The sequence below is a fragment of the Microchirus variegatus genome (genome assembly GCF_963457635.1).
Source record: "Microchirus variegatus genome assembly, chromosome: 11".
In the NCBI taxonomy this organism is placed as follows: Eukaryota; Metazoa; Chordata; class Actinopteri; order Pleuronectiformes; family Soleidae; genus Microchirus; species Microchirus variegatus.
The window spans coordinates 12,504,093-12,517,342 of NC_139812.1; the positions used below are offsets into that span (position 1 = coordinate 12,504,093).

The following is a 13,250-nucleotide window of genomic DNA, read 5'->3' on the forward strand; positions in this document are numbered from 1 at the left end:
AGGGTCCTATGTTCCCCGGTCACATACAAAGCGGGGAACATAGGACCCGGGGAACATAGATACGGTCCCGTCAACATGATAGCTAGCAAGAGTTGTTGGAGATAGTCAACGTGATAGCTAGCAAGAGTTGTTTGAGATAGTCGACAAGACAGCTAGCACAAATTTTATATCTGAAACTGGAATTAGAGATATCTATGAGGACAACATACACATGACTGTCAAAAGTGTTGTAAAATGAAGTACGAATATCTGAAACTGTAGTAGTTTTGACTACAGACGCCTAATGACGTCATAAATACTGTAATAATAGTGCTGCGTTCCAGAGCCCATCCAAACCAGTTGGACATGGGACTTCAACTCCAACTAGAAAAAATGCACTGGAATGCCTGTCGAAGTGGGACCTCCTACTCGCGAAGTCGGCGCTGATCGGCCTACTCCGACCTACTTCACCAAAATGAAGTCGGAGAATAATGGTGGCGCCATCACATGAATAGGCTATAAACTTTATTTTTCTGTGTGTAGACTTGTTTTAGACACAGCAATGTTATCACAACTTGTTTTTCAAGTTATGGCGTGAAATTATGTCGTCGTTATCTGTTAGCATGAAGATATGTAGAGGTAAAAGTATACTCATGACGTTACATATCGATATGTATGTAAGTAGACTGAATCACTGACAGTCAAAATGCCTCTTCAAACATGAAGCTAAAGCGCTGCGATCGTCCATGTTTTCGAAAATTCGACTTCAATTGCGGGAACACTTTGAAGTAGGAGCTAGCACAATTCAGGTAAGATAAGTCCCACATCCCATTTGTTTGGATGGGCTCTGGAACAAAGCATTATTCAAGAGTCAAACTTGGTGATTACATGTTAAAAAGGCTCACCATAGGTACAGTAGACATGGTCAAGAAGACCTGCTGAAGTTTAAGTCGAGAATGGGAAACAAATATGTTTAAAGCGACTGTGAACATGGCATGGTTGTTGGCGTTTTTTTAAAAAAAAGAGCAAATATCCAGTGAGCAGCAGTTCTCACTGGACACTTTGAATTATATGAACAAGATGCATTTTGATTAGGCGCTTCAGAGATACATGAAGGCAGATTTTATTACTCTACAGATGTTCCTGTTCCTTTTTCCAGTCTCGATGCCAAGCTAACCATCTGCCGTCTGCTGCAAATTCATATAAATCGCACGGCTGCGGTTGTCTCATCTAACTCCACACGATGGATGTAGAAGACGATGACCAGAAAGAAGCTCTGCCCAACACAGGGTTTCTCACACCTGATTTAAATAAATGGGTCGTTATCAGGCTTCAGCAGAGCTTACTGAAGAGTGGACCATTAGAATCAGGTGTGTTGGAGCAGGGAAACACCTAGAACAGGGGTCTCAAACTGGCGGCCCGGGTCCACATGAGGCCCCCAATCGATTACATGCGGCCCCACTTAATATCACGTTATAATGAAAACAAGTGGTTTTGGCTGCAGTTTCATCAGAGGCATTGCTGAAATGAAATAGTGGGTTATTATGGAGTTGCAAAAGCCGTGTAAATGTTGTCCGTCTGCCACAATTACATCACAACATACTGCGTCTATACGCTCCATTATGCCAGTTTTATTTTATTGCCCATTCATTTGTGTACAGTGGGAAATCATTTTAAACATCAACCACCAGCCAGTTGTTTGTGAGTATTCTTTTTTTCTTTTCTCTGTAGATCACTTTCACACTAATGTAAAGCAACATCAGCGAGTTAACACATAAAGCTTAGCGTTTTCAAGAATCAAGACACTTTAGTAACAATATTACAAAGTCGTTGTGGTGTGTGGGTTTTTTTTTTCTCAGCTTCAAAAAAAATAATAATGAAAACGTGAACAAATGAAAAAATAAAAGAATTAGCATCATAAAATTAATTTATTCCAAGTAAAAATACAAAATAATATTAATGACATTGACCAGATATGAAAGTCTCCCCCAGAAATAACTATTAATGGTTGAGCAAAAAAAATCTGTAAAGAAATAAAATATGAAAACGAAAATATGTAAATATGTTTAAAGTCTTTTCTTTTTTAGCAAAACTTCCTAAAAAATAATGAAAATTTCTCAGTACAAAGGCTACATTACTACTGGAAGGTACTAGCAGGTAGAGTAAGTAAATACACAGTAGAAAATGATTTTAGTGAATCACAATGCTTGCAATGAAAAATAATTCTGCAATAAAGATTTATGCCTCTTTTTTTTTCTTGTTTTCTTCTTTTCTACAAACAGTACAAACAGTATTGCACATTACAACAAAGAGTCAAGGTTCTTAGCCTTATAAAATGGGACTAATTCAAGTCTTGCGTGAATAGAAGGCCACCAGACAATGATGCACCTTTTGGGGGCTTTCGTTCGATCAAGTTAGAGGTGAAAAGACGTTAAAAATAACATTCTGTTTACCTCTCTTCTTTTATTTTCTCAGGCTAACAAATCAGGGTCACATCACATTTTTTTTCAGTTTTTTTTTACAAAACAAAACGGGAGCACATACTAATAGGAAACATAAAAAACATCTCTTAAAAAAATAATGAACAGAAGATCTCTTTCACAACTCTGGTCAGCATAGTAAATGATTGATTATAAATATACAAAAAATGTGGGAAATATGTTCAGTTTTCTCTCTGAGCACCTGATAAAATGATGTTTTTTTTAATTATTATTTATCTATATTTGTCCAATTTAACCAATGGGACACGTACACTAGTCATCTCCACTGTAATAAAGTAGGCTATACTCGCACTAACTACGTCATTATATTAGTTAATAAAGCTCTAGCTCCTTCAGTTTTTGTCTTTTTCAAAAAATAAATTCTCAAAATAAAAGCAAATAAGAATGAAGAATAAAAAATAAAAAAAAGAAATAAATTCAAACCATCTGTTAAATCATTTTCAATTTAAATTAATATAGTTTTTCATCTGAATAAACTTAGAAAATATCAGTTTCTCTCCTAATATATTTCAAAATTGAGGTATTGCAAAAGATCTCGTCAGTCAGAAAGCACGCCGCGTGTCATCTCTCCGTTTGTGTTGCGTGTGTGTTGTTTTTTTTTTGTCGTCTTTTCACAACAAGAACGGCTGACTGTTGAAAACTGTTCCGATACAAAGAGTAGTGCATAACAAATATCGATCGTAGAGGAGGAACAAACATAGAAAAAAAGCCGTCTGGGTGGGGGAAAGAAATGTCACACAAACACCCAGAATTCACTTTCATAGGGATACTTATTATTACTCATGGTTAGCTTCTTCTTTTCTTTTCTTTTGTCCTATCAGTAATAAAAGATCTTCTGCTTTGTTTCAATGTTTTCTTTCTTTCTTGGACAAGAACAAACAAACAAACAAAAAAAAACAGTTTGCGACTAAAACAAGAGAGGGGAGAATCACAACTCACAAGGGTGTGGGGTGGGGGAACAGGTGGGGTGTGTCAAAACACATGAATATGTATATAAATATATATATGTGTGTATATATAGACATATATACACATATATGTACATGTATATATATATACACATATATGTATATATGTGTGTATATATATATATACATATATGTATATATACACATATACAAACACACACATATATACACATATGTATATATATATATATACACACATACATATATATATATATATATATATATACATACATACATGTATACACATGTATATATACACATATATACACATACATATATACACATATACACATATATATGTATATATAGCATTCATCAAAACTACCAGACCCCCGCCACCCCACCCCACCCTCCAATCCTCTCAATTTAACTGCGCACCATAAGCTTTTTTCTAAAACCAAAAAATATATATATATATATATATATATATATAGTATGTCCACCATCTTTAAGCAGGTCCATAACTTCAAGCTTTGCAGGAAACAAAAACATCTGGGTAAAAATGGTTAACCCGCAAACCCCCCACAAACCCACCCACCCCACCCTTCCATCCCCTCCTCCCACTCCCCTGTCATGTAGTGAGACCATGTGCAGAACTCGGTTTATAAACCTCAAGTCTCCAGTAGCTTCAATAATAATAATAGTAATAATCATCATGATAATTCAAATCCGCCCTCCGTCCACCCCCTTCTTCCTCTGTCTAATCCACCGCAACCTCCACTGAGCAGGCGGCTGTTCACTTTAAAAAAAGAAAAAGAAAAAGTGAGCTCTTTGGTTGCATTGTGGGACGTTAACGTGGAGGTTGTGTTTTTGTTGTCACCGCTGGAACAAATGAACACAAAAATAAAAGTTCTCACTTTAAGCTCACTTCGTTGCGTCTACTCTTCAGATCAGGTGTGTGTGTGTGTGTGTGTCGAGAGACTTTTTTTTTACATGTACAACTGGCGCAAACGTGTGTGTGTGTGTGTGTGTGTACAGGAGAACACAGATACTGCACGTGTGCACACACGAGTTATGAAGTTTCACAGGACTTCTATGTCGGACGTTGACGACAGTTAAAGCGAATCACAGTTCTATAGGCATACTCAGACCTAACTACATACGGTATAAAAAAATTGCACAATTATATCAAGAACAATCACTGCAAAAAAAAAAAAAGTACTTCACCTATCGTAGACAGATTAAATGGTAATCCTACATTTCATTTCATGTTGTGATTAAAAAGAAAAAAAAAAATTCTGACTCCCCCACCACCCCTCGTTTATCTGGATGTGTGCAGGAACTATCTGCTCTGGCGTCGCAGAGCTTCCTTTGACCAGTTTTCCCCACTTCCTGTCCAGTCTCCTGTGAGTCCAATGTACGCCTTTAGTGTATTGTGCAAACATGGGCAGAATTAAATAGTAGACATGATACTGAAAAGTGTATTGCATGCAGCAACCTGATTGAAATAAACATGCAGTTTAGGGGCGACCCACCCCTCCTGACCCCCACAAAAGGTAGCCGTCGTTGTCTCGGGGGCACCCCCCCCCCCTTAATTCCTTCCCTCCCTCCTTCCCCCGGGTTCTTCACTACATCCGTTATTATGTTACACCCTAGCCTGAATAAAGTACGTATATGGTACGTGTTTATACCACGGGTTTAGCAGCACAGCTATTGCAGCATAACATTTACATAACACTAAAAAATAATGTTATTATAAAAATAAAGACCTAGAAATTGAGAACAAACTAATCTGAATGAGCATAATGAGGTATTAATATTTTCAGTGGAAATTGAGCATGAATATATAGCCGTGAGATTTGTTTTTACTCTGGGTGATTCGGGTCCACACTACGGGATAGTTGTTAAACCTTGCTACATCTTATGCCATGTTTTTTTTTTGTTATTCCTCTGTGCATTAAATGTCACTTGCCTTTGGTAATTATCATCTTTTACTAGGGGCAATGTAGCTAAGTGCATGCTTCTTTCTATATAAAATTGAATTATCTATATATTCATACATATATATAGATAGATACAAAAGGAACAAAAAAAATTGATTTAAATATTCGTATGGTATGGTCTCACCTCTGTCTCGGTAAGGGGGGAGGGAGGGGGAGGTACCACACCAGCTCGTCAACAGGTTTCTAACATACTATCCTGTGTGTGTATGTGTGTGTTTGACTGAGATCTTGTGCCAAAGTGCAAATTCTAAGCTCGACTAAGATAGACTTTCGCATTTCATTTCCCCACAGAGCTTCATCAGAGGGGATCACCGGACCATGAGTCCACAGCTGTGTGGTATGACCACTGTCTTCTGTGTGTTTTTTTTTTTTTGATTGTGGGGAGAGCAGGGTGGTATTGTCAGAGATGTGAGTGTGTGTGTGTGTGTTTGTTGTGGTTGCAGTACTGTCTCGGGCTGTGGGATAGCAGGGTTTCTCGGGAGGTTTGCGGGGGGTCAGGGTCAGGTGTGGGTTCATCGGGGCAGGACTGACTCACGCCCGCCCCTCCCCTCAGCTCCAGCGGAAGGACACGTGTCGAGGGCGGTCGCCCCCTTCCTTCACCAGTGGCTTATGAAACTCGCGGCCGGCTCGTGAGTGGATGCTAGCCCAGCAGTACTCACAGTAGTACTGCAGACAGGTGACGTTGGCACAGAAGAAGGGGGCAAACTTCCCCCCGCAGCGCGCCCCCTGGCACTCATCGCACATCTGGTCGTCCAGGACATATGGCTTCACCTCCACCTGGGCAGGAAAAACAAGGGAGTTAATTATCTTCCACGAACAACAATCATCACCAAAATGAGGTCCTGTTCGGACCTGATATTCACATCTTTTGTTTGTGTGTGTGTTCTAGTTTGGGTATGTTTGTGAGGACCTTATAAACCTAAGGGATTGAGGACATTTTGGCTGGTCCTTAGAACTGCGTCGGAATAGCTCATCACGGCAATATTCCAGATTATTACATCAGTTTATCATCTTTTGAATCACATAACGAGGTGAACACACTGTAAGCCTCGTACATAGGTCATGTATTTGTTGTGAGAAAAATAAAACAATCCCCCAAAACCAATCCACCAGTAGAAGAGTTTGAAAAGAAAAGACACGAGCGCTCGGTCTCCATGGAGACATTTCAGAGCAGGAGTGGGCAGGGGTGAATGCTAACCTTGCTATCTTGTGGCCACAAAATGAAAGGTTATGGAATCCTTTAACAGAAGGAGGCGGTCCCTCTGAGCCTGACTAAGGAAACAACTACAGTGCAAAATAGATCCACTGCAGAGGGCAACGAGCGTAAAACAAGAACGGTGAGCAGGACAGACGGTGGACGATCATGGTCCATTATTGAGAGCCATTTGCAGTTAATGGACTTGATGATATTGAATTCTATGAGGAGAAAAGTAACTGTTCCATCAAACAACTCTAATGTTTTCAAAAGATGTCCTCCTTTAGTGTTAAAGTGTATTCGCCTCTGTAACTCTGTTTTGAACATTATTTTTGTATTCCACCCAGCTCCAGACATAAATAAAACACTCCCACTAAGAACCCCCCACTGAAGATAGATGGGTGATAGCAGAGGTGGGGTTGGACAGCCCCGCCTTTAAGAGGCTCGACTTCCTGGCCGACAACCAGTCTCTCTCGGTCACAATCTGTCCCATTGCAATTGGCCAGCAAGCCCAAAATAACCGTGGATATACATGTATATGCAGGGAACTACTATAATTAAAGTAGCCCTATGCGTCTGCGACTTGAAACATCTGCTGGGACTCCCACCAGCCAAAGGCTGTAGTGATTACACAGCCCAGCCAGGCCTTCCGTAACCGTCGGCTGTGCTGAGAGCGCGTGGCTATAATAAACGCTGTGATACATGGGAGAGAGCGCTCAGGCGCAGTTCAGGCTCTGATGCATGCCATCGGAATGACTGAGAAAACCTCAGCTGTGGTGGGGATCCTGCCTTCTGTCAGAGGGGCGGATGTTGTGAACAGAGTTCATGAACCCGCTCACCCTTTTGTCGATGTCATTGTGCTGCAGCTGAACGAAGCGGGCGCTGATGGCAGCGATGTAGCTCTGCTGATTGGAGAAAGCGACGCGGCCTGCTCCCTTCGGGTATTTCAGCTCCGGGTCTGTGTCGATGCCAGCATAGCAAACCCCTCCGTACAGCCGGTCCATGATCATAGCCAACTCCACTGAGGAGGAGAGGAGATGAGAGGAGGGAGAGAGGTGATTAGTGCTGCAGCCAGACCTCAGTCCTCCCAGGAGTTACTGTGCATCAAAGACTATTTTGTCTTCACATTTGTTCTTAAATTGACTTCACTGTCCCTCTATAAGTATTATAGAAGAGGATTAAAGGTGCAGTGCATAACATTTAGGAGGGTTTATTAGCAGGAAAGTGAATACTACACAAGAGTACAGTGTGTTTGTGTAAGTGTGTCATCGCTTTAAAATAAAATCATTAAGCCTTTTATATATATTGTAGGCTGCACTGTGAGGGTCTTGTTTTATGGAGGCCACCTTCTTGTGCCACCATGTTTCTATAGACAAACCAACCAGAGTGAGCATTGCTCGCCAAATTGACTGGCAAACGATTTTTATGTTAAACTAGGGCTGTCAATTGATTAATTTTTCACAATTGGGATTCATTGCAGCAATTCAATAGTTAATTGTGATCTTAATTATAGTATGTTTACAACGTAAACCAACTATTTCCAATGTTTCCTTATTGAGAATCAAATGAGAGCAAGGAAAGTTATTTTATTAACTTTAGTTTATTAGATTTACATCTGATTCACAAATCTAAAGAAGTGCAATAAGCCTGAGGTGACACAAGTGTCTCCTTCAGAGAATACTAATGCTCAGATGAGGTTCCGCTTTATTTATTTATTTATTTAATTTCCTGATTAAGTCATTAAGCCACAGTCTTTTTTGTTGAAGTTGCATAGTATTCCACACAAACCTCGCATACACTCTGACATACTCGGTGTGTGGACTAAAGAAATGACACATGATGATTCTATTTAAAAAAAACAACTCTTTAAGGTAGATCCTTAATTGATGATTGTGATTAACATGTTTAAAGCTATTATACACTAATACAAACATACGTAGCATATTCAATTCTCCTCCTAATAAAACCCCTTAATTGTTCCACAGTGGACCGTCTCACTGATGTAAAAAATCTACCCTGTTGCACTATTTATCAGAGCAGTAGTCTCAATCTGCTGGTATAATTAGTCGGGGTCACATTGCAGACAAGCCAGTGATGTTTATCCCACGAGTGGACTGAGCCTTTCATTACACCATGAATTCTTAACATGACGACCATTTGGCCTGCGTCCTGGAAACCCAAGAAGAGGATTTCTTTCTCTCAGGGAGAACTTTTCATCACAGCCTCCAGCCTCGGTGCACAGTGTCACCATTGCCAGCCACTGTTGTGAATCCAATTTAAACATCTCACATATTCAGTCACTCTACCTGCACGCAGGGGTCGTGGAACTCCTCCAACAAAGATGGTCTTGCGGGGATCCAGAGGCTGGGAGCCGTCCATGACAAAGTCGCTGTCGCTCAGGTTCCAGGGACGGATCTGAACCTGCATTAGAGAGAAAATAAGAGCCATTTAAAGTTGAATTCATGTACATTTTAAAGACACAGAACAAGACCACCCTCACCAGTAAATATTCAGTACACTTTACAGGTCTTTATTATTGGTAATAAACTAGTCAAATATGCTTTTTTTACTAGTTTGTTTGCTTATCATAATTATTAATTATACAGTGCTTAACCAATGTATTAAAGCACCAGCCAAACCCACAGCTGCCCAAAATTAACAGCGCTGGTAATTTGGCAGCATTTCTTACATTTCTGTAAAGGTTAATACACTGGAACGTATGTATGAAGATGTCAAATTATAGTTATTTACTTGCATTAATGAACAGAAACATTTGTTTTAGTGGCTGAATGTTATGTTTGATTCATTTGTTAAACACTGTATGTGCCAGGAAACATATACCAGGCAGGCTGAGGAGGACTGAGCAAAGGTGGCTTAAGCCCTGGGGTTAGCCTACAGCTAACTGCTAACTGTGATTTCTACTTTCCCTTGACTTCAATTTAAGCATTCCTTTATGACAGGGTTTCTTACTCCCGGTAGATGTTTCCCTGCTCAAACACACCTGATTCAAATGGTCAGCTCATCGGTTAGCCCTGCTGAAGCCTGATAACGAATCATTTATTTGAATCAGGTGTGTTGGAAAAAAAATGATAAGTCAAAGTAGTAGTAGTAGTCAGAGTTTCTGCCTGAATTACATTTTAAAAATGATGTTTGAAGCAACTTTGAACATGGCACGGTTGTTGGTGTCAGTCTGAGTATATTTTTTTTGTTTTATTTATTTATTTATTTATTTTTAAAATAGAGAAAATGTCACTACTTTACTTTGTCACAATGACACTTTATTAGGTTCACATAATACCTAAAAGGAGTGTATATTGTTGGGGGGGAGAAAAACTGCAGGTGATCAATCAAAAAAGATGCATTTTGATTGGACACTCGAGATACATGAACACAGATTTTATTACTCTACAGCTGTTCCTCTCCTTTTTCCAGTCTCGATGCCAAGCTAACCATCTGCCGTCTGCCGCAAATTCATATAAATCGCATGGCTGTGACAGTAACACTGATTGTCTCATCTAACTCCACAGGATGGATGTAGAAGACGATGACCAACACAGAGCCTAACACAGGGTTTCTCACACCTGATTCAAATAAATGGCTCTTTATCAGGCTTCAGCAGAGCTCACCGACTAGCTGACCATTTGAATCAGGTGTGTTGGAGCAGGGAAACGCATAAAACATGTAGGATAGTGGCTCCCCAGGACCAGGAGTGAGAAACCCTGCTTTATGACATTACATAGAGGGGAAAAGATGAAAGTCTGCCACTCACTGGTTTGTCTTTGATGGTAGGACTGGATACACACAGGTACAGCTTGCCATCCTCCTCGATGCAGGCGTCAATTAAAGCCTGAACTGACGTTTCTTCCTGGAACAGCAGGAAGGCATAACCTGGAACATAAAAAATAAAAAAATAACATGGATTAGAAGAAATAAGCTGATAATGGACTATGACACGTCTTCAGGGTGAGAATTCATTTTTATTTATAGTGCCTATTACAGTGACTCTGCCTCCTGCTTTCTTCTACTTTCACACACTCAAACAACCTTGTGGCTTGTGCTTATGTCCTCATTTGCTTTGCCATAAGATGCTCTCCGCCAGCTACACCTTGATGCTGGTGCTGGCTCACATGAAAGGGCTAAAAGCGCCTGGCTCATAAAAGATTGAACCATGCAAAATTGATCAACCTCACACACACTGCACATCTTCCCAGAAAGGTGGGCCACAAAGAGAGGGTTTGGTGATGACTTTGCAAGGCTAAAGAAAAAAGAAGAAAGTAATCCAGACTCTCTGTACTATTGAATTATTTATCACTGACAGCATGGACTTTATCCAAGGTTAGAAGAATTGAGGTGTTTCCCGACAGCGACATAGAAACAGCTCAACGGGGGATACATTCATCACCAAAAATCCCATACAAGAGCCGGCGAGCAATGGGGATCTGATTTATAGGCTGATCAAAATGAGCGCGACACACCGAGAATGGATGACAACACTCGAGGTGAGGGGCCCGAATTGTTTTTGACAAGCGAATGTATTTGCAAAGCTGTCAGAACGCTCGTAAATTCCGAGCGTTGGCGCTTTGATTACGTGAGCAGAAACCCAGCAGCACCTGTGGCAACCATGAGTCAGGGGAATACGAGCTTCTGTCTGAGCTGTGCAAGTGGGCTCGGTGGATAAGATCACTCTTTTTTATATATATATATATATATATATATATATAAAAATATAATATACACACACTAAATTGTTTCTACTTGAGTACACAGTCTCCTGCTTCTAATCATCGCGTCTGCAGTGTCTCTTGAGACACTACAGAAGCCACGTGTTCCAGTATCAGACACAAAAACCTAGCACAGATACACACACACACACACACTTATTTCAACAAATGCACGGGTGAAACTGGCAAAGAGGAATGTTCAACTGTCATATTTCACACTTCATATTCCTGAGAGGAGCTGAGTGAAGTGAATCCCATCAACTGCAGAATGTGGATATTTTAAGAGTGTGTGTGTTGCAGAGTAACACGGGAGAGAGTGTGTATGTGTGTGTGTGCGTAGGCTGCTTCAGAGGGAGGGTGACACGAGGACAGAAAAGGAAAGGAAGGCGAGCATCAAAGGTGGAAAAAAGCAGGTGCGCAAGGCAAGCAAACGCGTGTCCTCACAAAAGGTTCAGGCAGCTGCTGCCATGAGAGGTGGCTTTCTGTCCGTGTGTGACGTTCATTCGAGGTATTCACCGCAACAATGGCTCAGACTTGGCATTGACATAATACGTCTTGGGTGATGCGCGTTCTATTCTTTCACATTTTCTATTTTTAAGAATTTCAAATGGTCAGAATCATCGTAGAGCTGCATGAGCTGCACATTCAGTCTTTGTAAATAACAACAGGGTCAGTGTGTATTTGCAAATGGAACAGGGAAGTTAAGTCTAGGATTAGGCAAAATGACCGAAAACATTATTAAGATATGCCGTAAAATGTCAGATCATCAAAGAATTATTAAGTTTGTGAACTTTTGAGAGACTATTGAATAATTATACATTATATAATTATATAATTATACATGTCTCACTCCTGGCCACTGTCCTGCATGTTTTAGGTGTTCCTCCAACACACCTGATTCAAATAAATAGTTATCAGGCTTCAGCAGAGCTTACTGAAGAATCAGTGAGAAACCCTGCATTATACCAATACATGAATTGTTTATCACAAACATTTGCGACTGAGGCAAAATTGACAATAAAAACAACAACCATTATTTCTCATTTCCATATTCAAACTCTGACCTCAAGCTCAGCTGTAGGTGATTCTCTTTCACCTCACATTGACCCGTTTCTGTAAACGTACACCGTACATATCGGTACGCTGTGGGCGTTTGTCCTCACAAGGACTGTAACTCTATCAGTAATGCAACATAGACACCATCACCCTGCATGTGTCCATGTCCATACATTAGCATATATATATATATAGTGCAAAGTGACCACATGAATCTAGTGTTACACAAAACAACCACTCATACATTCACTAGTGGTTCTTATGATGCCATCTGTTGAATCAACTAACTTGCTAACTTGCTAAACTGCTGCTTCAAGGCATCAACTAATCTCTAGTCTTTTCTTGTAATTGGTCAAGCCTGAGACAACTCCTCCCTGGACCGGACACAAGAAATACACAGTTAGAGCCAACACAAAAAAAGGATTTTGTGCGTCGTCATCTTTTCTCTGATGCAAGACCCCCGTCCGTCTCTGTGTTGCTGGGTTATATATATAAAAAAAAGGGTTTGTCACTGGGAGGAATCATTTGGAACAGTACTGACGTACCCAAACAGATAAAAAAACACTTCACTCTCTATCTCTCTCTCGCACACACAGTGTGAGTGGAGGAAAAAAGATGAGATCTGAAGGAGGAGGAGAAAAAAGATGCTACTAATAAAACATTTATAAAGGTCAAGTTTAAAAAAAAAAAAAAAAAACCCTGGTGCAATAGACCAGGAAAGTGAAATCAACAACCGATATCACACACACTTGATTCAAATTCAGCTTGTAGGTAAGCTCTGCTGAAGCCTGTTAATGAGCAATTGATTTGAATCGGGTGTGTTGGAGCAGGGAAACGCCTAAAACATGCAGGACAGTGGCTCCTCAGGACCAGGAGTGAGAAACCCT

The 13,250-nt window shown here is 40.3% G+C and overlaps 1 protein-coding gene across 4 annotated transcripts in view; it reads right to left on the reverse strand.

The window, feature by feature from the left end:
• Nucleotides 1–5,012: 5,012 nt before the first annotated feature.
• cpeb3 (cytoplasmic polyadenylation element binding protein 3) overlaps nucleotides 5,013–13,250 on the reverse strand; it is a gene marked incomplete at its 5' end in the record, with an annotated part of 63,140 nt that continues 54,902 nt past the window's right edge. For all 4 annotated transcript variants that reach the window (XM_083897770.1, XM_083897771.1, XM_083897769.1 and 1 more), the window contains 4 exons: nucleotides 5,013–6,168; nucleotides 7,426–7,607; nucleotides 8,893–9,007; nucleotides 10,356–10,474. In XM_083897770.1, the coding sequence (XP_083753896.1) occupies nucleotides 5,941–6,168; nucleotides 7,426–7,607; nucleotides 8,893–9,007; nucleotides 10,356–10,474 (644 nt within the window). In that variant the 3' untranslated portion in view covers nucleotides 5,013–5,940. The remainder of the gene's footprint in view (nucleotides 6,169–7,425; nucleotides 7,608–8,892; nucleotides 9,008–10,355; nucleotides 10,475–13,250) is intronic.